Source organism: Glycine max, chromosome 12 (assembly GCF_000004515.6).
Source record: "Glycine max cultivar Williams 82 chromosome 12, Glycine_max_v4.0, whole genome shotgun sequence".
Classification (NCBI taxonomy): domain Eukaryota; kingdom Viridiplantae; phylum Streptophyta; class Magnoliopsida; order Fabales; family Fabaceae; genus Glycine; species Glycine max.
In genome coordinates, this window is record NC_038248.2 from 34,686,553 (window position 1) to 34,707,983 (window position 21,431).

The following is a 21,431-nucleotide window of genomic DNA, read 5'->3' on the forward strand; positions in this document are numbered from 1 at the left end:
TGTTTATTAAAAAAGTTATCTAAACAAGATCACAATTATATGGTGTTTTGATTAATTTGTCCGGATTGGCTTATGTGCAATATAGCTGTCAGTAAGAAAAATAACTCGTGAAATTGACATTATGCATGTATAGCGTGTATAGTCAGATGTTATTGATGTAATTTTTCACCATTAATTAGAAGATAATATCAATAGTTTCCATATTGCTGATGCGATTCTTTAATTTTTCATTTTTAACCTTATTTTTTATTGATGGAAAAGTTCTTGCATTTCCATGCTGTTGTTGACACTGCAATTTCTATCTGACTATCTCCCCTGACAAGCAAGAAGAATGCTACCAAAGTACTTTTTTTAAGGCATTCTTAATTAAGTCACATTCTGTATTTGTTCGAGTTATATATATATATATATATATATATATATATATATATATATATATATATATATATATATTTTTTTTTTTTTCAGTTGTTAAACAAATAAGAAAATGACCTGATAATAAAAAAGTAACTTTAAAAATATATTAAAAAATAATATTTAAATAACATCCCCAGAGAACATGGATTCGGGCAACCAATTGAAAAAGACTGTTCATAAGTCTTCCATGGTCGTTAACTCCTTCATCTTCATGACCTATCTATCGTGTTTAGTCATCCCTTTTCCTCTTTGCTGCTGGTGCTCATAGTTCATCCCTCATTTTCCGTTCTGTCATTCAATCCTAAAGTTTCAATTTTCACTCTTTCCAACACAACTCTACGCCGTGACAACTGTGGTGGTGAAGCTGCCTAGGTGCACATTGGTTTGGTCACTGTTATAGTAAACACTAAACAGTGTTCCCTAGTCAAGGGATGTCATGTGGTTCATTTGTTCCCTATTAAGTGTTTGTTTAGATGTATGTTGTTAAAATTAATTTTTAATGGATTAATTTTGTAAAATTGATTTTGATTAAAATTAATTTTAAAGTGACGTTGTTTACTTAAAGTTATAATTAATTTTATGTTGAAATGTTTTTATTATAAAATTAAGTTATAAGTAAATTTATAATTAATTTTGGATCCAAGTTATTTAAAGTTGTTTTAATTCAAAATTAATTATAAACTTAAAATTAATTTAGAATTCTTTTCCAACTTAAAATCAAACATATGAAAATGTATCTAAAATAAATTTTGGATTTAAAATCATTTTCCAAACATAAAATCAAACACATTATACACTTCAATAAATTGAAAAGTCAAAACCCCGTCTTAAAAAGAATAGATTATTATATATCAATTGAATCAATGACTATATTAAATGTGTGTTTATTTAAGGATAAAAAAAGAAAGAAATTAATGTACTACCTTTTTTTACATCTTTTGATGTTTAAAGTTATTACACCGATTAAAAAAATATATAATAAAATTAAAAATTATTATATTTGAACTAAAATGATATTATTTAATACATTCATCTTTGATATTTGCACCAATAATAATGGGTATTAAATAATTATATATTTGAAAACGATACATTAATTAGACTTTCAATTCAAAACATCAAATTAAAAAGCTAAAACATTGCTCCTTTGTTCTTTTATAATAGTCTGAATGCACTTTTCCTATTTTGTTCATCCCCACTCCACGTTTCTCTCCTCTCTCTAATTAACTATGGGTAGTGCTATGTTATCTTGTACTTTTAAAATTATAGATAAATAAAAACAATTTTTTGTTAAAAATTTGAAACTTAAAAAGGAACAGAGGGAGTAAAAGATAATTCACAAAAAATAGTTCTAGATTTTTATAATAATTAAGGTTCTAAATTTTTAAAACATTTTTCTTCACATATGCTTGGCCCCATTTTTAAATACTACCTTAATCAATAATCGAAAGTATTTTTTTTGTTTTTACAATGTCTGCATTCCAATTATAATACTTGCAAGTATAAAACTTAAATATTATTGCTTCTTTCAATAATTTCATATAAAATATATTTTTATTGATCTCTTATTTTTTTGTTATCAATTCTTATACAAATTGAACAAAAAAAATGATAAAATTTATTTTCATTTTCATATTTTATAATATATTACGTCAATTTTAATTCAAAGAATTAGATAATTTATATTAATATAAAATTTTATATGTACAACCTATAAGACAAGAAATTTCAATCTAACGGCTGATAAAAAAGTTATTCAATAACATAAAAGTGATTGATTTACATGGCTATAGATTAATTCCTCAAAAATATGGCTCAAAAATTCGCATGGCACCTGAGGGGAGGAAACAATGCAAAACAAATACTACCACCGAGTGTGTACGTAAAACATATACAATAGGTAGATGGATCCACATATCAATCCTTCCCATTACGTTTATGTCCTTCAAGATAAGACTTATCAGCATTGGTTACGCGAAGTTGAAACTGGGCCCATTCACTTTTGCATCTGGCTCGGACCTGAAAGGTTGGTTATTCAAGAAAATTATTTGTTATTCAAGAAAAAAAAAAAGAAGGTATTGCAGTAGGGGGCAAAATGTCTGATCGAAATATAAGTATTTAACTAATAACTTTTCTTACATTTGCTACTGCACATAAATGCATATGTAGCTCTAATAGAACTTTAAAGAAAAACCAATAGTGTAGTAATCGTGTAAGCAAAAAATCGAGCAAATACAGTACTCGGTAGTATTATTGAACAGAAAGTATGCATACCGAATCCCATGGCATTTTTCCTTTGTCAGACTCTCCCTGAAAATTATGCATACATATCCAAAAAATTATATTTGGAAATTAATAGAACAAAATTTCTTGCAAAAGAAGTAAAGGCTATATGTACTGTCATGGTGAGTAGAAGCAACTATTTCGATCCTGTTACCCCATGATAAACTTTTCGACTCGATAATATATGGCTTGGTCAAACAATAAATATTCATATCCTAGGCAATATAAATATGGAAAAAATATAATCGTTACTCGAGAAGATGTCCTTATGTCTTTTACCTTCATCTTTTCGTCTTACTTTAATAGCTATGAAGCAATTCCTACCTCCACAGCCCGCCACCCTCCCAAAACAGGAATAAAAGAAAGGCCATCATGTGTATATAAAAATTAAAAGCAGAACCAATAAGTGAGAAAAGGCCTATTGTTCTGTCCAACATAAAAAAGTGCAACTCAATGCATGAGGCTCCGACCAAGTGGAGTATTAGGGAGGGGGGGGGGGGGGAGGAAGATGTAGTCAGCCTTATCCCGCAAACATCGGTTGTTTCCATAATTTGAACTTGGGACTTCCAAGTCACAATCACAATGCAACAACCATACTATATCATCAAGTTTTAAATAAAATAAAACCCTGTCATCTTAGTTTAACCTCCCAACAATATGAACTCCTCGTCATTGAAACCTTGTCCAGAATCAACTTTCTACAATTCACACCACAACTGACTAGGTTGAGGAGGTGGAAAAAAAAGGAAAAAAAGAAAATAAAAATATACTCCCAACAAATATATAAAAACACACTCAATTTAAAATGATATCATCAAAGAAAATAAGTGGCCCTAACTATATTGTAAGCTAGTGAGGTCTAACCTGGTTCCCAAGAGAAGGAATTACTTGATGAACAATCCATTGTGAATCAATTACACCAATTTTTTCATGTGCTGGCTGCAAAAAAGAATTCAAATTAAAGCTAAATAAACTAAACCAAATTACGTAGAAGATTTTATTTAAGTAATGAGATCGTACTCCCATATTTACTATTTACTATTTAGCACAAAATATACAGGTTTCACACTCAAGAAAGAAAAAAAGGAGGAAGATTCATCATAAATATGAAAAGGACAAAAATATGGTACTGTGGAAGCCTCTTCGATTAATTCAAGAACAGATAAAACCATGAAATGCATTTCAAGAATTAAAATTGGCCATAATCCTGATAAATTATCTATAATAGTAACTTAAGAAAAAGCACAAGCCAAAATTCATTAATATGAACAGAAACACAAACACAAAGTGCTTACAAAATCAGGACCACTGTGTTGGATAAGTTCAAAAGGCAAAACAAAAAACAAAGATCATTTAATTTTTATTCATATGGCTTCTTATAAGCTTGGCACCTGAAAGCACACATGACCAACTGAAGCATACCCACCTATCAACAATGCTAACAAAAAGGATTCAAACTCTCATTGGTAGGAAGGGATAAAAATAAATAGATAGAATTTACTGACCTCTACACATCTTCTGAGAGCAAAGTCCAATCCCCATCCATGCACTAGATCATTCTACAAATAGATATTTGGAAAGTTCATCAGTATAATTATTAAGATTATATATCATGTAAGAGAAAAATTCACCTGTTCATCCACTACATTACTATAGCCATCATATGCGACAAGGAAAATAAAATATACCTGAATCATGTGCCACACACAACGCCAAGCTTCACGAGAAAAGACAGGTGCCATAATTTCCACAAATCTAAAATAACAAAAGATATAATAAAGTTAACTAAGTAGACAAAGAAAAGAAAATCTAGGTAAATGATATAGCAATACACCAATTCAACTTTGAACCAGGGTGGAAGAGAGAGCATACGCAGCACAAGGAGGCAAATGTGGATCACTACACCAGCCTGGTTTCTCTTCTGTCACCCTATTTGCCAACACATACAAAAATGTGTCAAGACTGAAGTTTGAAGTCATGATATACAAAAGCATCTTATTACATCAATGACTAAAGTTAAGAAAGAAAGGAAGGGCAAAGGAGTACATGTGAACTTCTTTGTCACCCCTTCTTTTTGTCATCTCCCATGTCAATCCATTATTAGGCTCAAGACCAGGTTGAGAGATCTCCAAACCATATTTTTTCACTAAATGAATATACCTGGTGAATAGAATACAGTTAATTAATTAAACTAAAAGTTGCATAAATATCAAATTTGAGCAGACTAGACAGATGAAAATAATACTTGTCTGCATTGAAGTGTTCTACTCCAAGATCTTCATCCCAAATAAAAATATATTCATAAGCTGATACTATATCAGGGTGCAAAAATCTTTTAGCATACCACCTGCACAACATTAAGTACGAGGAAATTGCATAAAAGCAATAAGGTCATCACTCCTAAGAATGATAAGGTCTTTTAAGAATTCCAAAGTTAAATGTGATCACCAAAAAATAGGCTTCCCATGTCCAATACCTATGACTTTCATAAGTTAAATGCAAAAAAATGATTGGAGAAAACTATACCATTTAGTTTGTTTCCTTGCACTAACATGGATTGCATTCCTTGACCACTCAAATTGATCCCATTCACTAGTCCGACCATCATAATGAAAGAGCAAAATTGCAAAATCATCAGAAAACTACAGAACAATTTGATAGTCAGCAATTTTGAAGAAAATAAGAAATGGTAGATATACAAATAAATTCTTATATATGAAGGTAGTCAATCTCAATAACCTTTTTCACTGTAGCATTGATATTATGCCTTTGTTCATAACCAACAGTGAATGTAACTAAATACTTCGGCTTTTTCTTCAGATCCTGCAGCATTCATGGTTTCATTGGAAGATTTGCAAAAAAGACATCAAGGAAATATACGTCTAACATGTCAGCACTATCCACACCAGCTAATCAACATGCATACTCCTGACAGACTAATATCCAATGGTCTCATGCATGAATAAGAGCTGCATAAATACACAATTGAGATAAGTGCACATCTCTAGGAAATATGGACATGTAAAGCGTGTGTAGGGGACATGGTTTTGATTTGCTTCCTATGTCATGTGCAACTTAAATGGAAGAATGAAAGAAACATTGCTACATATGGCTCTCTGTTTTCCCATGCCACACCCACCATCACAAAAATAGACAACACATGCAAATGAGAGAGAGAGAGGCACTTTGGGGTTTGTTTAAGTCTTGTATTTGTAGTACTATATCATATATGAGACTTAACGGCTACAAGCCACAAATAATTTCTCGCATCATAAATAACTGTTTGTAACATACCTCACTAGGTTCACCCCATAGTCTTCGTAAATAAAAATCTGATTCTGATACAACGATTCCAGGGGGTAGTGATTCAGCTCCACGAGGATTTGATGCAACAAATATCTATCAAAGTAGCAGTTTCAAATCAGACTTTATTTGCTTGTTAAATAGTATGCTGCAAATCTATAGCAAGTATAATTATATAATGATGTCTGAAATTCATAGCCACAATGCATCAAGAACAACACCCAGCAGAAAATAATTCTAGAAAGTAGTTTAATCAATACAAAAAACTTGACAGTCCCTTACGGATGAGACATAGATAAAAGCTCATTCAACTTTAATGTTCATCAAATTGCTTAAGCAATGAATTTTTAATATTTCAGACTACTTCCAAAGTTGATAAGCTCATGATTCATGAACATCAGCACCTAAATCATTGCTCTAAAATCAACTACAAAATGATATTAGTTCACATAATAGATCATTTCATCTAATTATATAAATTGTGCACCACTTTGACAAGTTGCTAAGTTGACAAGCTCATGAATGCCTGCACCTAATCATTGTTTTATAAGCAATATATAAGCTTAGATTAGTTTGAATAAAGGCTTAAGTTCACATTTCCCCCCAAATAAAACAAGCAGATTTTACTTCCTTGCTGGAATTAAAGTTTGTGATAAATTTTCTATCTGGTAAGTTTTATGTCATATCTAAATATGGAGCAAGATCATAAATAATCAACCACAAATAAATGTTAAAATATAAATCAATTAAAATTACAAATATTATTAAATTATATATAAATAGACATTTTAATCTGTAATCCTTAAAATCTGAATAGAATAGGATTTAAAAGGTTCAGTTCATGATTTTTCCAACCCCTACAATTAGCCATGGAGAAAGCTTAGCAGCACAAAATATTTTATATAAGACAAAACCATGGCCAGGAAATGGTAAAAGTATACATAAATCAAACCCAACCTTTCTAAGGAACAGTATCACCAAATATATCAGTGCTAACAACCAAAGGAACCTCCAGCTTTACATTTCTGAGAATATACCCACATTCACATCCATCTAAAGAATAAGCATGGAAATTACCTTTGGTAATCTAATTGACCCTAGGGTTTCAAGATTTTTGGTTCCAGAAGACTCGTCAATAACAGCAGGAGATCTGTTTACTTCAGCTGAAAATCTGTCTATTTCAGATTCAGCTACAGGTACATCAAAAGAATTCCCTACAGGCTACAGATGAAGAAAGTAAGCTAATCTGCAAAATATAACAAGGGAAAAAATTATAAGGATGAAAAACGTGTGACAAAGCATTGAAAAGAATTACCATTGTAAATATTACCTTAGTCAAATGCACAGATGAAATTGAAATACCAATAAAAAATCCAAAGGCAATTCCCATAATAGCTGTGATGATAATCCGGGTACTATCATTTGATCTTTTAAGTGAACTAAAGAAGAGAAAGTAAACTAAATTTAAAATTGGAATATTAAGATATTTAAGATACAAAACAATGGCAGGCATCATTACTCTACAAAATAATTTTTTCTCTTACTTGCGATGCATTATTCCTGTCCAGTTAGTATCGACCACAATCAAGTCAAGATATGTATCACTTGGAATCGCCCCAAAACCTCAGGCAAACACCAACGCAAATATATCATCCTTCAACAACAAAAAATGAGACCAAGCATAAGACACATCACAGAAGTAGAATGGTAGTAGTCAGGTTGAATGTACATTTGCTATTTAAGTATTTATGTGCTATAAATCTATCTGTCTGTCTTTCCATCCAAGTGAAGGCATTCATGTCAATCGAAATTACATTCTCAGAATGAGTGAGTGAGTGTGTGTGTGTGAGAGAGAGAGAGAGAAAAAGAAAGAGAGGATAAAGAATGCAAAGATAATTGTAGATTTTCAGTAACATATTGAAGACATTGATATTGATACCAATCGACAGTATCGAGCATTTATTAAGCCACAAGGATTGTGCTAGTGATTAGGTGTTGTACATGATGCCACAAGTTCAAACCTCATTGTTACTATATCAAAGATAAATGGATCAAGCATTTTCAAGAACAAATAGAAACCTGATGTGGTTTTAGCGTTAATAATACTTCAGTACACACAGTACCGATTAGTAAGCATTTCTATTTTTGAATTCACGCTATCAAATGCGGACTCAAACCGTATCATAACAACCTAAAAGAACAAAACGAAACTGACGTGACATCAAATAACCACCGAAGAGAACAAATGCGCAATTTCAGAATTGCATCGTCGATCTGCGTTACTGAATCTCACGAAACAAAAACGAGTAACATATTTGATATTCATTCACGTCGTACACTACTTTCTTCGTAAAACGATAGCGAAAACACAGAAAGCGAATGCAAGAGCTTCCAGAAACACTACCGCGAAATACAGATTGAACAACTCGTCCATCACGAAGAGCGAAAAAAGAGTTTCATTAAGCTTACAGAATAGATTGTGCAAACGCTAGGGTTGAAGCTCGCCTTCTTCTTCGATTTCGATCGAATCAACAGAGCGCGATCGATTATCTGCTGAGAAGAATCATACAGAAGCAAACAGAGGCATTGCCATTATCAAATGTCAATGATGTTGAGGCTGTGTAGCCTAAACTGAAATTTTCCCTCTGCTTATGCGTGTGACGAAACTACCCCTGCCTTCGTTTTTTCTATTTTCCCCTGTATTATTTCTTAACTGCGTATGAGAGCGTGCCAGGTGGTGGACACGTGTGTGCGACTTCATGAGTTAGGTTTTGACCGGTCAACTCACTCCGTTGGATTGGATTGGAGCCATGCCATCGGATGGTTCAGAAAATTCTTAAGCGTCTGTAGGGTCACCTTTCTTTTTCTTTATTGTTTTTTTTAAAATGATCAACATTCCTGTTTTCAATTACATGCATTGAAGTTATTGCCTTTTTTTCTTCCTTTTCACTATGATTTTTTTTTATATATTTTGAATTTTGCAATACCTTATTTATTTTTTATTTTAATTATATTTTATTTAATAATATTTAACTATACATAATTAATTTTTGGATAAAATTTTCTATAAAATGTATTAAAAGAAAATAAGATAAAGCATGAAATAAATTTTATTTATAAAAAAAATTATCTTATGCATAAGTTAACATTAAATTTTCAAAAAATTTGATTTTAGCTTTTTCAAAAAATTAATTTTATAACATTTTATTTGTGTTATTTTCTTTTTGGTTTTACAGAGAAACTTGTCCAAAAAAATAGGTTAATATATAGAAAAATATACAAAAATTAATTAATAAAAAAATATATGATTCATAAATGGTTAATTCCCTGAATCAAAGTGATGCCAACTCCTAATTTTTCAGTTTTTATTTTTTAACACTGGTCTGTTTTTCTGTTGAAAAAAACACTGGTCTATTTTGTGTGTGTGTGTGTGTGTGATGAGAGGATTTAATTTTATATATGATTGATGATATCACAAAATATTTGCTATTTTCTTTAAGCACTTCTGATGTACTACTTCTTAAAATTAAGTTGATAACATATCGTTTTCTCAGCGAATGTGAAGTATGATTGCATTTTTAAGCATCGCCAACCTATCACTTTTTAAGACTGAGGTTCAACCACAAAAGGTGGCACCAGTAACCAGTTTTACTCCAAATCAACCTCACCTTCCATAACTAGAGAACAAAAAGAAAAAAACATTATTGAATCATTGTATTTTTTATTTTTATAATTGAACCATTTTATTTGTAGCTTAGTATTTGTAGTTTGGATATAGTCCATCCATTATATAATATTAAATCCTGTCTTCTTATTATTTTAGTATTTAATACAAATAAACAATACTTCGGCTATTTGAATACACATGGTCAACAAGCTTGCAGTGGAAACCAGCTCAAGCCTTTCAGATTTAAATATTAAGTTAGTTATTTTAACAAAAATTGATCCTCCACCAAATAACTGTCTTCGTCCCTAGTTTAATAGTTTTCACTCTTGCACGAGAGTCGAGAGTTTTTGGCCATATTTAAAAAAAATGTCTTAATAAGTATTTATGAAAAAAAACAAGATAAAATAAGTTAAATTTTTTATGTATAAATAATTTATAAAATCTCTCTCATTTAATTTATCTAAAATTTAATTTTAAAAAATATTTTATTTTATCTTTTTATTTTCTTCTTTTATAAGTTTTTTTTTTTTTGTAAATTATCTAAACAAAATCTCAATATAAATCAATTTGGGTTGCTGAGCACACTTAAGTTTTTTTTTTTTTTAAAAAAAAAAGAATTCTGGCTTTGCCCATTTATGGGCAATAATGCTGACACAGTTCCAGAATGAAAGTTGTAGGGGCATTTTTTTCATCACCTCAAAAAATTTCTACTGACATCCTTTCCAGTAAAGAAAGGATAATTCGGAATGCAAAGGATGTCTACAAATTTTTTTTGGAGTGGAAGAAGTTTTAGCCTAATTGTAGTGGTTTTGGAGATATGGGCAATGCTTAGGTTCACTGTCAAATTAGTTTCATTGTCTTAAGGGTCAACCGGAAAACAAATGAGCCAGTATTTTTACTTCTGAAGTTGATAGTTGTAATTTGTTTTTTAAATGTTAAGTATCATGAATAACCTGGGACAAATCAGCAACAAGACAACAAAGTAAAGTGGCCCGTAGGCATAGTAAATAGTGATGGGTGGTTTGTTTTGTTAAAATAAAGACTAAACAATACATGCATTTTTTATTTAGTATAAATTTTACAAAATAAAAAATACATGTATAGTAAAAAAATTATGCATGTGTTTCTTGAGGTTTAAAAAATTATATAATTTTTTCTATTTTAAAAATTTATACAAACTTCTAAAATATTGTTTAAACATTTAATTGTCATGTGCTTTGATAATTCTAATTAGAAAATGCTTGAATATGTTTTTCATCTTCACAAATATAAAAATTTTGGATTTTGCCATTGTAAAAAAAATTTGCAAAAAATAAATTTGTTACATTTTGACTCAGAGCTAGGTTCAGATTAATTGTAGAAAGTGTATGTTCTTTTAATTTTTTTTACATTATTTATATATATAATCAATATAGAAAACATTTTAACCTACTTGTAAGCTATTGAAGAAATAAGTGTAAGGTTTTTTTTACTTTTTTATATCAATTATACATATAACTGATATAAAATAATGTTTTATACATTGGTTATACATATAAATGATGTAAAAAAATTGAAAAAAAACTAATATTTTTCTATAACTACATACATGCATATAGGTACCCAAATCTAGTTTTGAGCAAAAAAAGTAATAAATTTAAATTTTAAGAGGATAAAATATAGATAAAAAAAAATTTGTAGTGACCAACGGATTGAGTCTTAAAAGGAAAAAGGAAAAATTCAGGTTGAACAAAGTAGTTAGCCTTCATAGCTAGATTGCAATCAAATGTTTACACTAACAAGGAAATGTAAGAGCACAAAGAATCTGGCTCCAGAAAATTGTGGTCACCTAGGATAGTAGTCTCTATGACTTCGAAATTCTAACTAACAACTACCCTCTACACAAACTTCCATCATCATCATCATCTAAATCACCATTGGATTTGACAAAGTGAGGACTAATGTAGCTGTTCACTTTCCCAGCTTAGCTTAGAGACAACTCTTTCATGTTGTGGGAAATATTCCTAAAAGGGTAAACCAAATCTCATCAGTGAAAGAATGAAAGCTAGTTAAAGAAAGAAATATGAAGGAGAAGACTCAACAACTTAAGGCTAAGTAGAAGAAATAAGAGATAACAACAATTACTTACCTCCATCTCTTTGACAAGCTCTTTTGGTGTTGGGGCAGATACAATTATATGGCGAGCAGTGGGGCTGATGAAGCCTTCCTCCACCGCTTTGTCAATAAAAGACAAAAAGGTATTGTAGTATCCATCAACATTCAGCAATCCCACCTTTCAAAACCAACACTTTGGTTTATACATTTGTATGCCATAAAAGTGTAATAGGCACCAATGTTCATAATTATGGTTCTAGGATGCAATGGAAATTTAATTTAGCTTTTTTTTTAAGGGGAAAATAACTTTGGAACATAAAGAGTTTACCGGTTTATCATGGATGCCAAGTTGAGCCCATGTTATCACCTCAAGGAGTTCTTCAAGTGTCCCATAGCCACCTTTATGAATTATGCACATAAAGGGTATATATTACTAGCTATTAGTATTACCATTACAGGCTGTGTTTTTTTTTTTTTGTCATTCATTAGAGACTTCAAAAGATGATTTGTGAATAGGTTTCAAAATTACAAGATAAAGCAAATGCTTGTTACAACATATATAGGGATGTTTGTCATTATATCTGCTTCGGTTACATGTTGTTGAAGGAATTTAATAATTATATTTTGTTTACCTTTTTCTACACATGCATATTTTCCTTTTATTTTCACTAACATGGCCAAAAGAATAATATCGGAAACCTCCCAATAATCTTGTTTAATTTTTTTACAAAAGACTAGAAACTTTTGATTTGGATATGCCATCAGAAATAGATCAGTATGAACTATCCCGTTGTGCTTAAACTCAACAATCATCTGTGTTTTTTTTTTTGGGGGTGGGTGGAGGGGGTGTTCAATAAGAAGAGAGAAAACTGCTCAAATCATGGGTCCCTAGTTCATTGGGCTTTTTTTTCTTATATTGCAGCTAAGTTCCAAAAACACACGCAAAAATTACTTGGGCCTTCTTATATTTTACTTTATGTATTATTTTAAAAGCAACATCCGTAAAACCTATTCACCAAAAAACAAAACATCTAATCTATAAAAGGTCAAATTGCATTTATATCCTCTAATGTGTAACAAAATTTTACCCGATAATCATTTTTTTACCTTACAAATGCCTCCTTTAATTATATAACAAAGTAATACCATATACCATTGCCATTAACATAATCTTTTTCTGTTTTTTATGGAAATTATATGTATTAAATTAAGGTGATCAAAATAATGCCTAAAAAAATATCGAGTGTAATTTCATTAAACTTTGAGAAAGATGCGAGTGTAATTCATATTTTATAAAATGGTAGTCGAAAACCTGAAATAACTTTTTTTATCATACATGTCATTTAAAAACATGGGATAATTCTTGTTACACATGGTGTATACAAGGTTTGGGGCATGCACTAAGTTAGTGCGTACCTGATATTAGATATTTTTAAACGTTAATCTCTTATTGGAAATTTGTCATGTGAGGACTGATGCACAATCGAAGCGATGCATCACGCAAGTTAAAAAAATCTATTGACAATGAATGGATTTTTTCTATACTCCATTTTTTGTAGAAGTTTTATTTTACTTTATTTTATGTAAGGATCCACTGCAATAAGAAAAATAAATTGTATTTTATGAGATTCAAACTTATTTGATTTAATAAATGTTCGTTAACATTTTTTTTTTGCAGAAATAGTCATTTTTAAATTAATAAAATTAAACAACTATTTTCATAGAATAAATTGAATGATTCGTGACCTTGCAAAGTTATTCTAATAATAAAATAAAAAAGTTTATTTTTATGCCCAATAAAAATGTTTTCGTATTCCAACACACTATGATTTGGAATTGACTAGTCACATGTACAAATTGGTATCGTGTAACACTATCAAGAAGAAATAATTATCTTTCGTCAAAAAAGAAAAAGAAGTAATCGTACACGGCAACATGTTTAATTTAAGCATAAATTTTTTATTTGAATATAATAGAGACATATATAATAATGGTTAATTTTTAAAAAAAAGTGGATTTAATTTTTATAATTTTCAAATTTATTTTTTTAGTTTCTATAATTAATAAGTAAATTTTTAAAATTAATATTTTAATTTCTTTTTTTGTGTTGAAATTTTTTAACTAGCAAAGTTAAAAAAAATTTAACAGAAATCTTTTGAAAAATTAAAATATAAATATGAGGGACTAAAAACTCCATTCATTAAATTTTATGAACTAAAAAATTTATTTATTAACTATAAAAACTAAAAAAGATAAATTTAAAAATTATAGAGATTAAATGTGTAATTAAATCTTAAAAAAATTAAAGCATGATATTATTTGGTAGAGTATTTTTTATTTTCTATAAGAAATATATAATCTCACTCGAGTGTAGTGTTGTCCACATTAACTCTCATGTAGGTCTAATGGTTTTGTCTTTAAAGAAAGAAGGGTGTTTAAATTTTTTAACTTCAATTCTGGTAAGACGTGAGACACTTTTAGTATACTAGAATAACACCTCCCAATAAAGGTAAAGAGGCTAGAAGCTCTTGCGGTATTGCAGCTCACATGTATGGCTTAGCCTTCCTAGTGTCAATGTTCTAAACTCGCGTCCTTCATATTATTAGGCTTACACATTTAAGGTATTGTGCCTTTTATTTATTTTACTTTCATGCACAATTTTGTCCTTAAAATAATTTAGATGATTTTAAAAAAGTTTTTATAAATTATTCTTAGCCTCAATTCTTATACATGATATTTTTTTAACGGAACAAATTTCTTAATACCCTTGACAAACCATTAATATTGAATCACAGTCACAGGTGCATGATGTTAATTGCAATTGTTAATATAATTAAGATTAAGAAGAAATAATGGTGGAAGCATGCATAAATGTATTGTTGTACGAACCGGGTAAGGCAATGAAGGCATCAGAGCGCTTAGCCATCTCAGCTTTCCTTTGGTGCATGTTTGCTACTGCCTTCACTTCCCCCACTGTTTCTCCAGTGAGCTGCAACCCAAATGATAATAACTCAAACAAAAACAGCTTCATAGTAAAGTAGAAACAGCTTTTGCGCGTGTGAGAGAGAAGAGTGAAAATTGCTACAATACAATATCAATACTACAATACAATACATGCCACGGAATATTAGGAAGCTAGGGAGGGAGAGGGAACGGTGCAATGATAGGTTTTCAATTTATTGACAAACGTTATATAACCTTATATATTGTTAGTTTTCATTATAAAAGAAATAAAAATTACAATTTTTTTTAACCATTCAATTAACCTTATATATTTATATTGCAATGATAAATATTACAGTCTTGTTAGAAGTGGGCTCTATTGGAAATCATGTTACCACCCTTTTTCTCCTCGGGCCAAGAATCCAAATATGTGCAAGAGAAAAGTCATCAACAAAACTCTCTTACTTTCTCAATCATACCAATTTAATTTAAAATGCCACCAGAATCTAAAGTGGCTATATGGAATTAGGAGAGAAGGACAAAATGGTTCAGAAGGGAAGACCCCAGATTGCCAGGTGTATTCATGGATAATAAATAAATAAAATGTGACTTGTTTGTGAGTGAGCTCAATATACTAGTTCCACTCACTTGGAACCGCACATGAATCACAAAAAAGGACAAGTGTGAAGCTCAGATATTGGGATAACAAAAGTATGGTGGAAATTCACTTGGATGCCAAAGGATTGGAACAAGGGCATTTATATTGTGCTAAGATAGGGAAAAACATGTAGATAATTCTGTGTGTCCCCCTGCATATGTGTTTGGTCTTTCTTTTTATTTCCAATGAAATGCTTCCAAAACACCTTAACATTACCTCTCTTGGCATAAGTGTCTTGGGAATAACTCTGCACACAAAAGCAAGACAAAAATAAGTTGACTTCAACAAATTAAATATATACATAACATGAGACCACACGAAGAAGATGCTTACCCAGTTACATGGCGACCACCCTCGTAAACAGCCTGAGAAATCAACCCCATCAAACCAATGCTGCCCCCTCCATACACTAGATCAATATTTCTTGACACCTTTTCAATACCAAACAATATCTGTCAATAACTCCAATTCCGAGAACCTAAGAAAAGTATATGGACAAAAGTACTAAAAAATGGACAAATTCGTGAAAAGGTATAGAAGTTGAAATGAAAACTAGTTTAGAAGATACAAGTTGACTATAATGGACTGTAAAATTCTATTATAGTAGTAAAAAGGTGTAAGCTTAGAAAAATTGAAAATTGAAAACAAACGTTAGAAAACAAAAGTAAGACAAATCAAACAGAGAGGAAAGAAAAATTGACGTAATTCAAAGTCATCAATTGTCCCCAAAGATAAAATAAGAAAAAAGAATCTTAAAGCAGCACAAGAGAAGAAATCCAATTTATGGGAAGAAAAGTTAGATGGCATTAGAAAACAATAGTATTTGTATGAGTGGAATTGGTCCAAAAGGCTGCAGAAGAAATAAGAGAGTGAGGGGGGGGGGGGGGGGGGGGGGGGGGGGGCATTACCAATTCTCTTCCAAGCTCAATAGCAGCGTCCTTATAACTAGTTTTGTTCCCTGGACTACTGCCACAGAAGACACAAATCCTCTTGAACTTGGATTGCTTCATCTCTGTTTCTTTCTCCATCTTTCTCTCTCTCTCTCTCTCTCTTGTTTTTTTTTTCCTCACACACAGGAACAGCTTCTATGTCCCGCACTGAACAAAATGGATTAGCAGTTGATGGTGTAAACGCGCGCCTATGCTATATATATATAACGGCAACACTTGCACACGTCCTCACCCCATCACCGATAATGAAGCTGACTCACACAACTTGTACGTAGAGACTGATCAGGGAGACTTGATCCAATGATGTGTGTGTGTTCTACTTTACCATGGTCCCCTCTACATCACCAAAGAAAGAAAAGAAAAAAAAATATAAAAATTAAAACAATCGGTGGTCGTATGTGAAGATCAAGCGGCTTGTATTAAGTGACTTAAGATTTAAATCTTTATTTTAAATATGAAATAAACTATGGTGTTGAAAGGAAAATACTTGTGTACGTGGGTTCATGATCTCTTACAAATATTAGTCTTTATTTATGACAAAAACTATTTTGTACCAATATTAATTTCAGAAAAAAAGAGTAAAATCATTGAGCTAGCTTGTGCCTTTATTTTATTTACTTATTTTCATAAATAAAAAAGTGTTTTCCGGGACATAGGAATGGATGCCCTACTTTTGTGATTCAAATTTCAATGACTAATGACACCACCAACAAAGCCGTTAAGGACATCCTAGAATTTTCAAATGTCAGTTTCAAGTGAAGCACACATAATTATCCGAGGCCCTTCAATTGAGGCATTGCCGGGCAGTCTAGTACCTTGAGATGTTACTTCTTGTGTATGCTAGACACAGCGTAAGTTGACCCAAATATTGGGTATTATTTAACTTTGTCATAAGTCTATTAGATGGATCATATATATATTCTTGTAAATCTTCAACACACAGTTTGGAATGCACTGTTTGTGATGAGCTCGTGAAAACCCTTGTCCCGCTCCACCGTTCTTGCCTTCACATTTTCAATTCTGTTGTGACTAACCAAATCATAGGCATCTTCATCTGGGTTGGCTTCTAAATTCTAATCGTGTCCACCCACCAACTCCTATTGTAATCTATCCCTCTCACACAGTTCCTTCTAATTTTGTTAAAACAATCAAGTTATTATTAAGATATCCAAGTCTTGTAGACACACAGTGGTGTCATTTACCAATTGCCAATTACATAGTATGTACATCATATATATGATGCCATAGATTATAATGTGAGATATTAAAGTTCGATAAGTTTTACATGTAAGTTTTCATTCGCATATATGGTGGCCCATCACCCAGATTGTAATGCATGTGCCCTCGGACTCTTTCATTCACTGGACAAACTTGATCCATGACTAGGAAACATGCATTGCTTTTTATCCATCAGAATTATTATGTTAATTAGACAGAGTATAAGCCACTCACCTCCATTTTATTTTCTATCGTAAGTAGGTTAATCTTGCTTGTCCCTATATTTTTCATACTCTCTACTGTGCTGCATTTCATTGCTTTGCTACCAGTAATTAATTATTAATATACAATAAGTTTTTTCTTTCTTTCAAGAAATAATCTTTTTTTAAAGCGAAAACATTTATAAATGTTTATAATATAGTGTAGCTGCCAATAAAGATTAGTTGATCATAAAGATCCGATTCATATTTGACAAGAATATAAGTTGAATCTTGTTAATAAATAATTTATAAATATTTCTATAATTTTTTTTTTTAATTTTAAAGTCTATTTTAACTCTTGAACTTAATGAATTATTAGAATTAAACTCACCTAAACTTTTATGTAAAAAAAAAAAACAATAGTACAACTAAATTTTCTAACATAGTTTGTGTGTATATATATTGCTTAAAAAAATTAAACATGTAGAATGGTCTAAACCATACAAGAAGTGTTTTGAATTATTATGTGTGAATTTATACTAAATTATTATTAGAGATTTTAAAAATCAATTTAATTTGTTTTGATTGTTACATCTCCTGCCGTCCAGCATACCCATTTGATCTGGACAAACATATGCCATCCTTAAGGACACTTTTCACATGCATAAGGTTAACAAATTGCAGGGATCGATGTATTGCCTCCAAATTAATCCCTTGCTTAGTATCCAGACACAAGTTTCTAATAAAAACGGTTTATTAACCCAGTTGGCCTGTAAGATGGACTAATTTAAACTTCAAGTTTGGATGGTTTTGGTGAATTCATCCGTGCAATAATAGATGTTGAGCAGAGGACAAATAGTGAATGTGTACCTCGCTGACACCAATGTAGCTTTAGGATAGGTAAGAACAAGCATGTGCCATTCACTAACAGCCATCCTTTGAGAAGAAAATTATGACAATTGGTCAGAGTCCTATTGGAAAGAAACATCTCCAAGGCCAATAAGAACTCGACGCATATAAAACCATAATCAAATTGGTTTCACCAAATTTGGAAACGTTTAATCTGTCACAGACTCGAGTTTGATGTTAACCTTTCTGTCTCCTTCTCATATTACAACCAGCCAAATTTTTTTGACTATGTTAATCGACTAGTAATAAAGTACGCGTATCCCATATCTTCTCAGATAAGATGTGTGGCATTATGTTGGCAAACAATGCGATTAGCCTACACTTTCTTTATCCTTTGTTGGGGAAAGCATTACATTATGTTTTTATCACGGGGTTGTCATTAATTTAATGCTCTATGTTTTGGAATTAAACTTGACTTTGCATCAAACTTATTTGTAAATAAACCATTATTCTAACCTGAATTGCTGAATTTTATTATATTTAAGTCTAAATTAAGATTTAAGTTATATTTGTTAAATAAAGGTTAAGTATTTTTTAGTCTTTTAAATTTGAGTTTTTTTAAGTCTTTCAAATTTTATTTTTTAAATTCATAAAATATTGTTTCCATTTTTTCTAAAAACACCTTTAAACCTTAAATAAATAGCACCAATTTTTTTAATTTTATTTAATTAAAAAGAGAAATTTCAAATTAATCATTCAAAAAGATTTCAATTTATTAGATAAATTTATTTAAATCAATATAAAATAACAACAATAAAAAATAATAATGATAATCGTTCCGTCTATTAATTCAAAACATCTTTATGAATTTAAGTCCACTAATTATATCCATTAATTCACAAATTTTCTTTGGTGGAGGCAAGCTGTGTTAACACTTCTCTTTGCCCTTTTTGCAGGAGTTTCAATTCCAAGGAGACATCATCTCGTGCATTTGCAAGCAAATGAATCATTGAGTTCCTTCCTCAACTAAATGGTGGGAATCCTACTCAAATAATCATCCACGTACTAGCTAGTTAATAACCCAAATACATCCCCTTTCCATTCTCTTTATTCATTTCATGTTATTTCTCCTCATGCTTTGTAGATTTGTCGGTGCAGATTCATGAAATTGCATCTCTTTATATAGTACATTAGTGTACAAGGTATCCATGCTAGGTCCAAGATTGTTCACGTTTAAGGACACAGAACCTAGTTGGTTAGCTTCTGGGGTTGTGCCACAAATGAATAAAACAGTAATCGCATATAGCATATTCCTAACAATCCCTCTTAATACTTTATACAAAAAAATTGTGTTAAACAGAAAACAAGTAAAATGATAATGCTAGCTTTAGGTAATTACATATTCTGGACAGAAAACTGGAAAATATGATTGCAGAGGTAAATTCAATTAAGTCAGCATTCTGTCATATTCGTAAGAGATTAGTTGCCTTTTTGGATAAGGCACACTTCTTTTTCATCATATCGTTCAAGCAACGCAAGTATTGCTACTGTTTTAGCTAATATTCCATGCATACTACTACCCTTTCCAGAGCATGTGATAGAAAATGGGCTCACTTCATTTGTTAATCAAACAGAACTTGCCTATTTGTAAGGAACTCAAAGGACTGTAGTGATGCAAAAGTATGTCTAACTAAAAACATGTCGAATTTTTACTTTTTTTTATGGTTTTGTATATTAACCACTAATTAATTTTATCGTATTGAGTTAAATTAATTTTAAACTCAAATTCGAAAATAAATATTAGAATTTAATACAATGATTTTTTTTTTCTGTTTTTAAGTTTATGATGAGGTTGATTCCAGCCAACATGTTTAATTATATAATTTTTATCTCATAAGTTAGTTTTTATGATTAAATAAGGGTTAGACCTAAATTTGAAGATTTGCATCTAATAAAAAATTATTTATTTGTATTTGCTTAATTATTACTCTAACAACACCTGATAACAGATTCCAAATAGTAAGCCCCACATCAAAGTAAAAAAATAAATACAAAGTCAAAGGTTCTATATCAATGAGAATTATTTGATAATTCAATTAACCAAGTCTAAACTTATAAAGGGGGATCAGATGTGGGCCAAGAAGAGTAGACTCATTGACGAGGAAACGTAGTGGTTGTCAACTTCGTTAATAAACAAATAGTAGTACAGTACTCCGTGAACCACACCGACTTCACATCTGTCCTTCGAGGAATGTGTGTCACATAATTTTCTTTCTTGCTTGCAGGGTCACTTCTCTCTCAATCAACGTCTGAGCAAAGCTTCCAGTAACAAACTTCGCCATTTATTGGTGAATGCTGAATATATATGGTGGGAGAAACAAAGTTGTATGCGTAATTATATAATTAGAGGTGGCTTTGCAACTTTGTCTTCTGATTAATTATATTATATTATAAATAATTAGAGGTGACTTTTGCTGGCTCAGTGGTTCTCCATAGGCCATAGCCCATAGCCCATATTGTTTCCAAATTAAGTAAAAGTTTTCATTTTTGTTTGATAGTGTAATAGAGGGCAACAATTCAGAGAAAAAAATGACAAATTTATAACCATTGATTGAAAAGTTAATCAATTGACATTATAATTAAATACATATATACATATACATAACTACTACGGTTGGTACATTTTGTAAAAAAAAACTAAAATTAACGAGGATCGGCCAAGTGATGAAATAAATTGGAGTAAATGCATGGAATCTTTGTACTTGTACACCAAAAAACATGTGTATTACATGAATTAAAGTTATAATTTATAAATGTTTTATACTATTATGATTTTTAATATACTGTCA

General features: G+C 30.8%; 2 protein-coding genes across 3 annotated transcripts; both read right to left on the minus strand.

Annotated features, from left to right (window-relative positions):
• Positions 1-2,151: 2,151 nt before the first annotated feature.
• LOC100785818 (uncharacterized) lies at positions 2,152-8,683 on the minus strand. Of its 2 annotated transcripts, XM_003539370.4 has the most exons (15): positions 8,473-8,683; positions 7,548-7,657; positions 7,334-7,442; positions 7,081-7,224; positions 5,995-6,099; positions 5,440-5,523; positions 5,227-5,342; positions 4,946-5,047; positions 4,747-4,860; positions 4,573-4,629; positions 4,389-4,455; positions 4,206-4,259; positions 3,565-3,639; positions 2,692-2,727; positions 2,152-2,436 (listed from the first exon to the last, which is right to left on the minus strand). In XM_003539370.4, exons 2-15 carry the CDS (start codon positions 7,556-7,558, stop codon positions 2,335-2,337), a joined length of 1,176 nt encoding a protein of 391 aa, XP_003539418.1. In that variant the 5' UTR covers positions 7,559-7,657; positions 8,473-8,683; the 3' UTR covers positions 2,152-2,334. The 2 variants fall into 2 exon arrangements, with proteins under 2 accessions (XP_003539418.1, XP_040863111.1); XM_041007177.1 differs by lacking the exons at positions 2,152-2,436; positions 2,692-2,727 and adding an exon at positions 2,980-3,420 and having other exon boundaries at positions 8,473-8,660.
• A 2,711-nt stretch (positions 8,684-11,394) lies between these two features.
• On the minus strand, positions 11,395-16,546 carry LOC100780273 (cytokinin riboside 5'-monophosphate phosphoribohydrolase LOG1). Its single transcript, XM_006592641.4, has 7 exons — positions 16,274-16,546; positions 15,699-15,796; positions 15,582-15,612; positions 14,654-14,753; positions 12,093-12,163; positions 11,799-11,942; positions 11,395-11,673 (listed from the first exon to the last, which is right to left on the minus strand). Exons 1-7 carry the CDS (start codon positions 16,391-16,393, stop codon positions 11,608-11,610), a joined length of 630 nt encoding a protein of 209 aa, XP_006592704.1. The 5' UTR covers positions 16,394-16,546; the 3' UTR covers positions 11,395-11,607.
• Positions 16,547-21,431: the final 4,885 nt, after the last annotated feature.

Bases quoted from the DNA above. Each gene is read 5' to 3' on its own strand.
- LOC100785818 (XM_003539370.4), bottom strand. The intron at 6,100-7,080 runs GTAATTTCCATG...CTACTTTGATAG, and splicing joins GGTCAATTAGATTACCAAAG to ATATTTGTTGCATCAAATCC. The intron at 5,524-5,994 runs GTATGTTACAAA...TGAATGCTGCAG, and splicing joins TATGGGGTGAACCTAGTGAG to GATCTGAAGAAAAAGCCGAA.
- LOC100780273 (XM_006592641.4), bottom strand. From the start codon at position 16,393: ATGGAGAAAGAAACAGAGATGAAGCAATCCAAGTTCAAGAGGATTTGT. The intron at 14,754-15,581 runs GTAATGTTAAGG...TTTGGGTTGCAG, and splicing joins AGACACTTATGCCAAGAGAG to CTCACTGGAGAAACAGTGGG. The intron at 12,164-14,653 runs GTTCGTACAACA...TAATTCATAAAG, and splicing joins TGCCTTCATTGCCTTACCCG to GTGGCTATGGGACACTTGAA.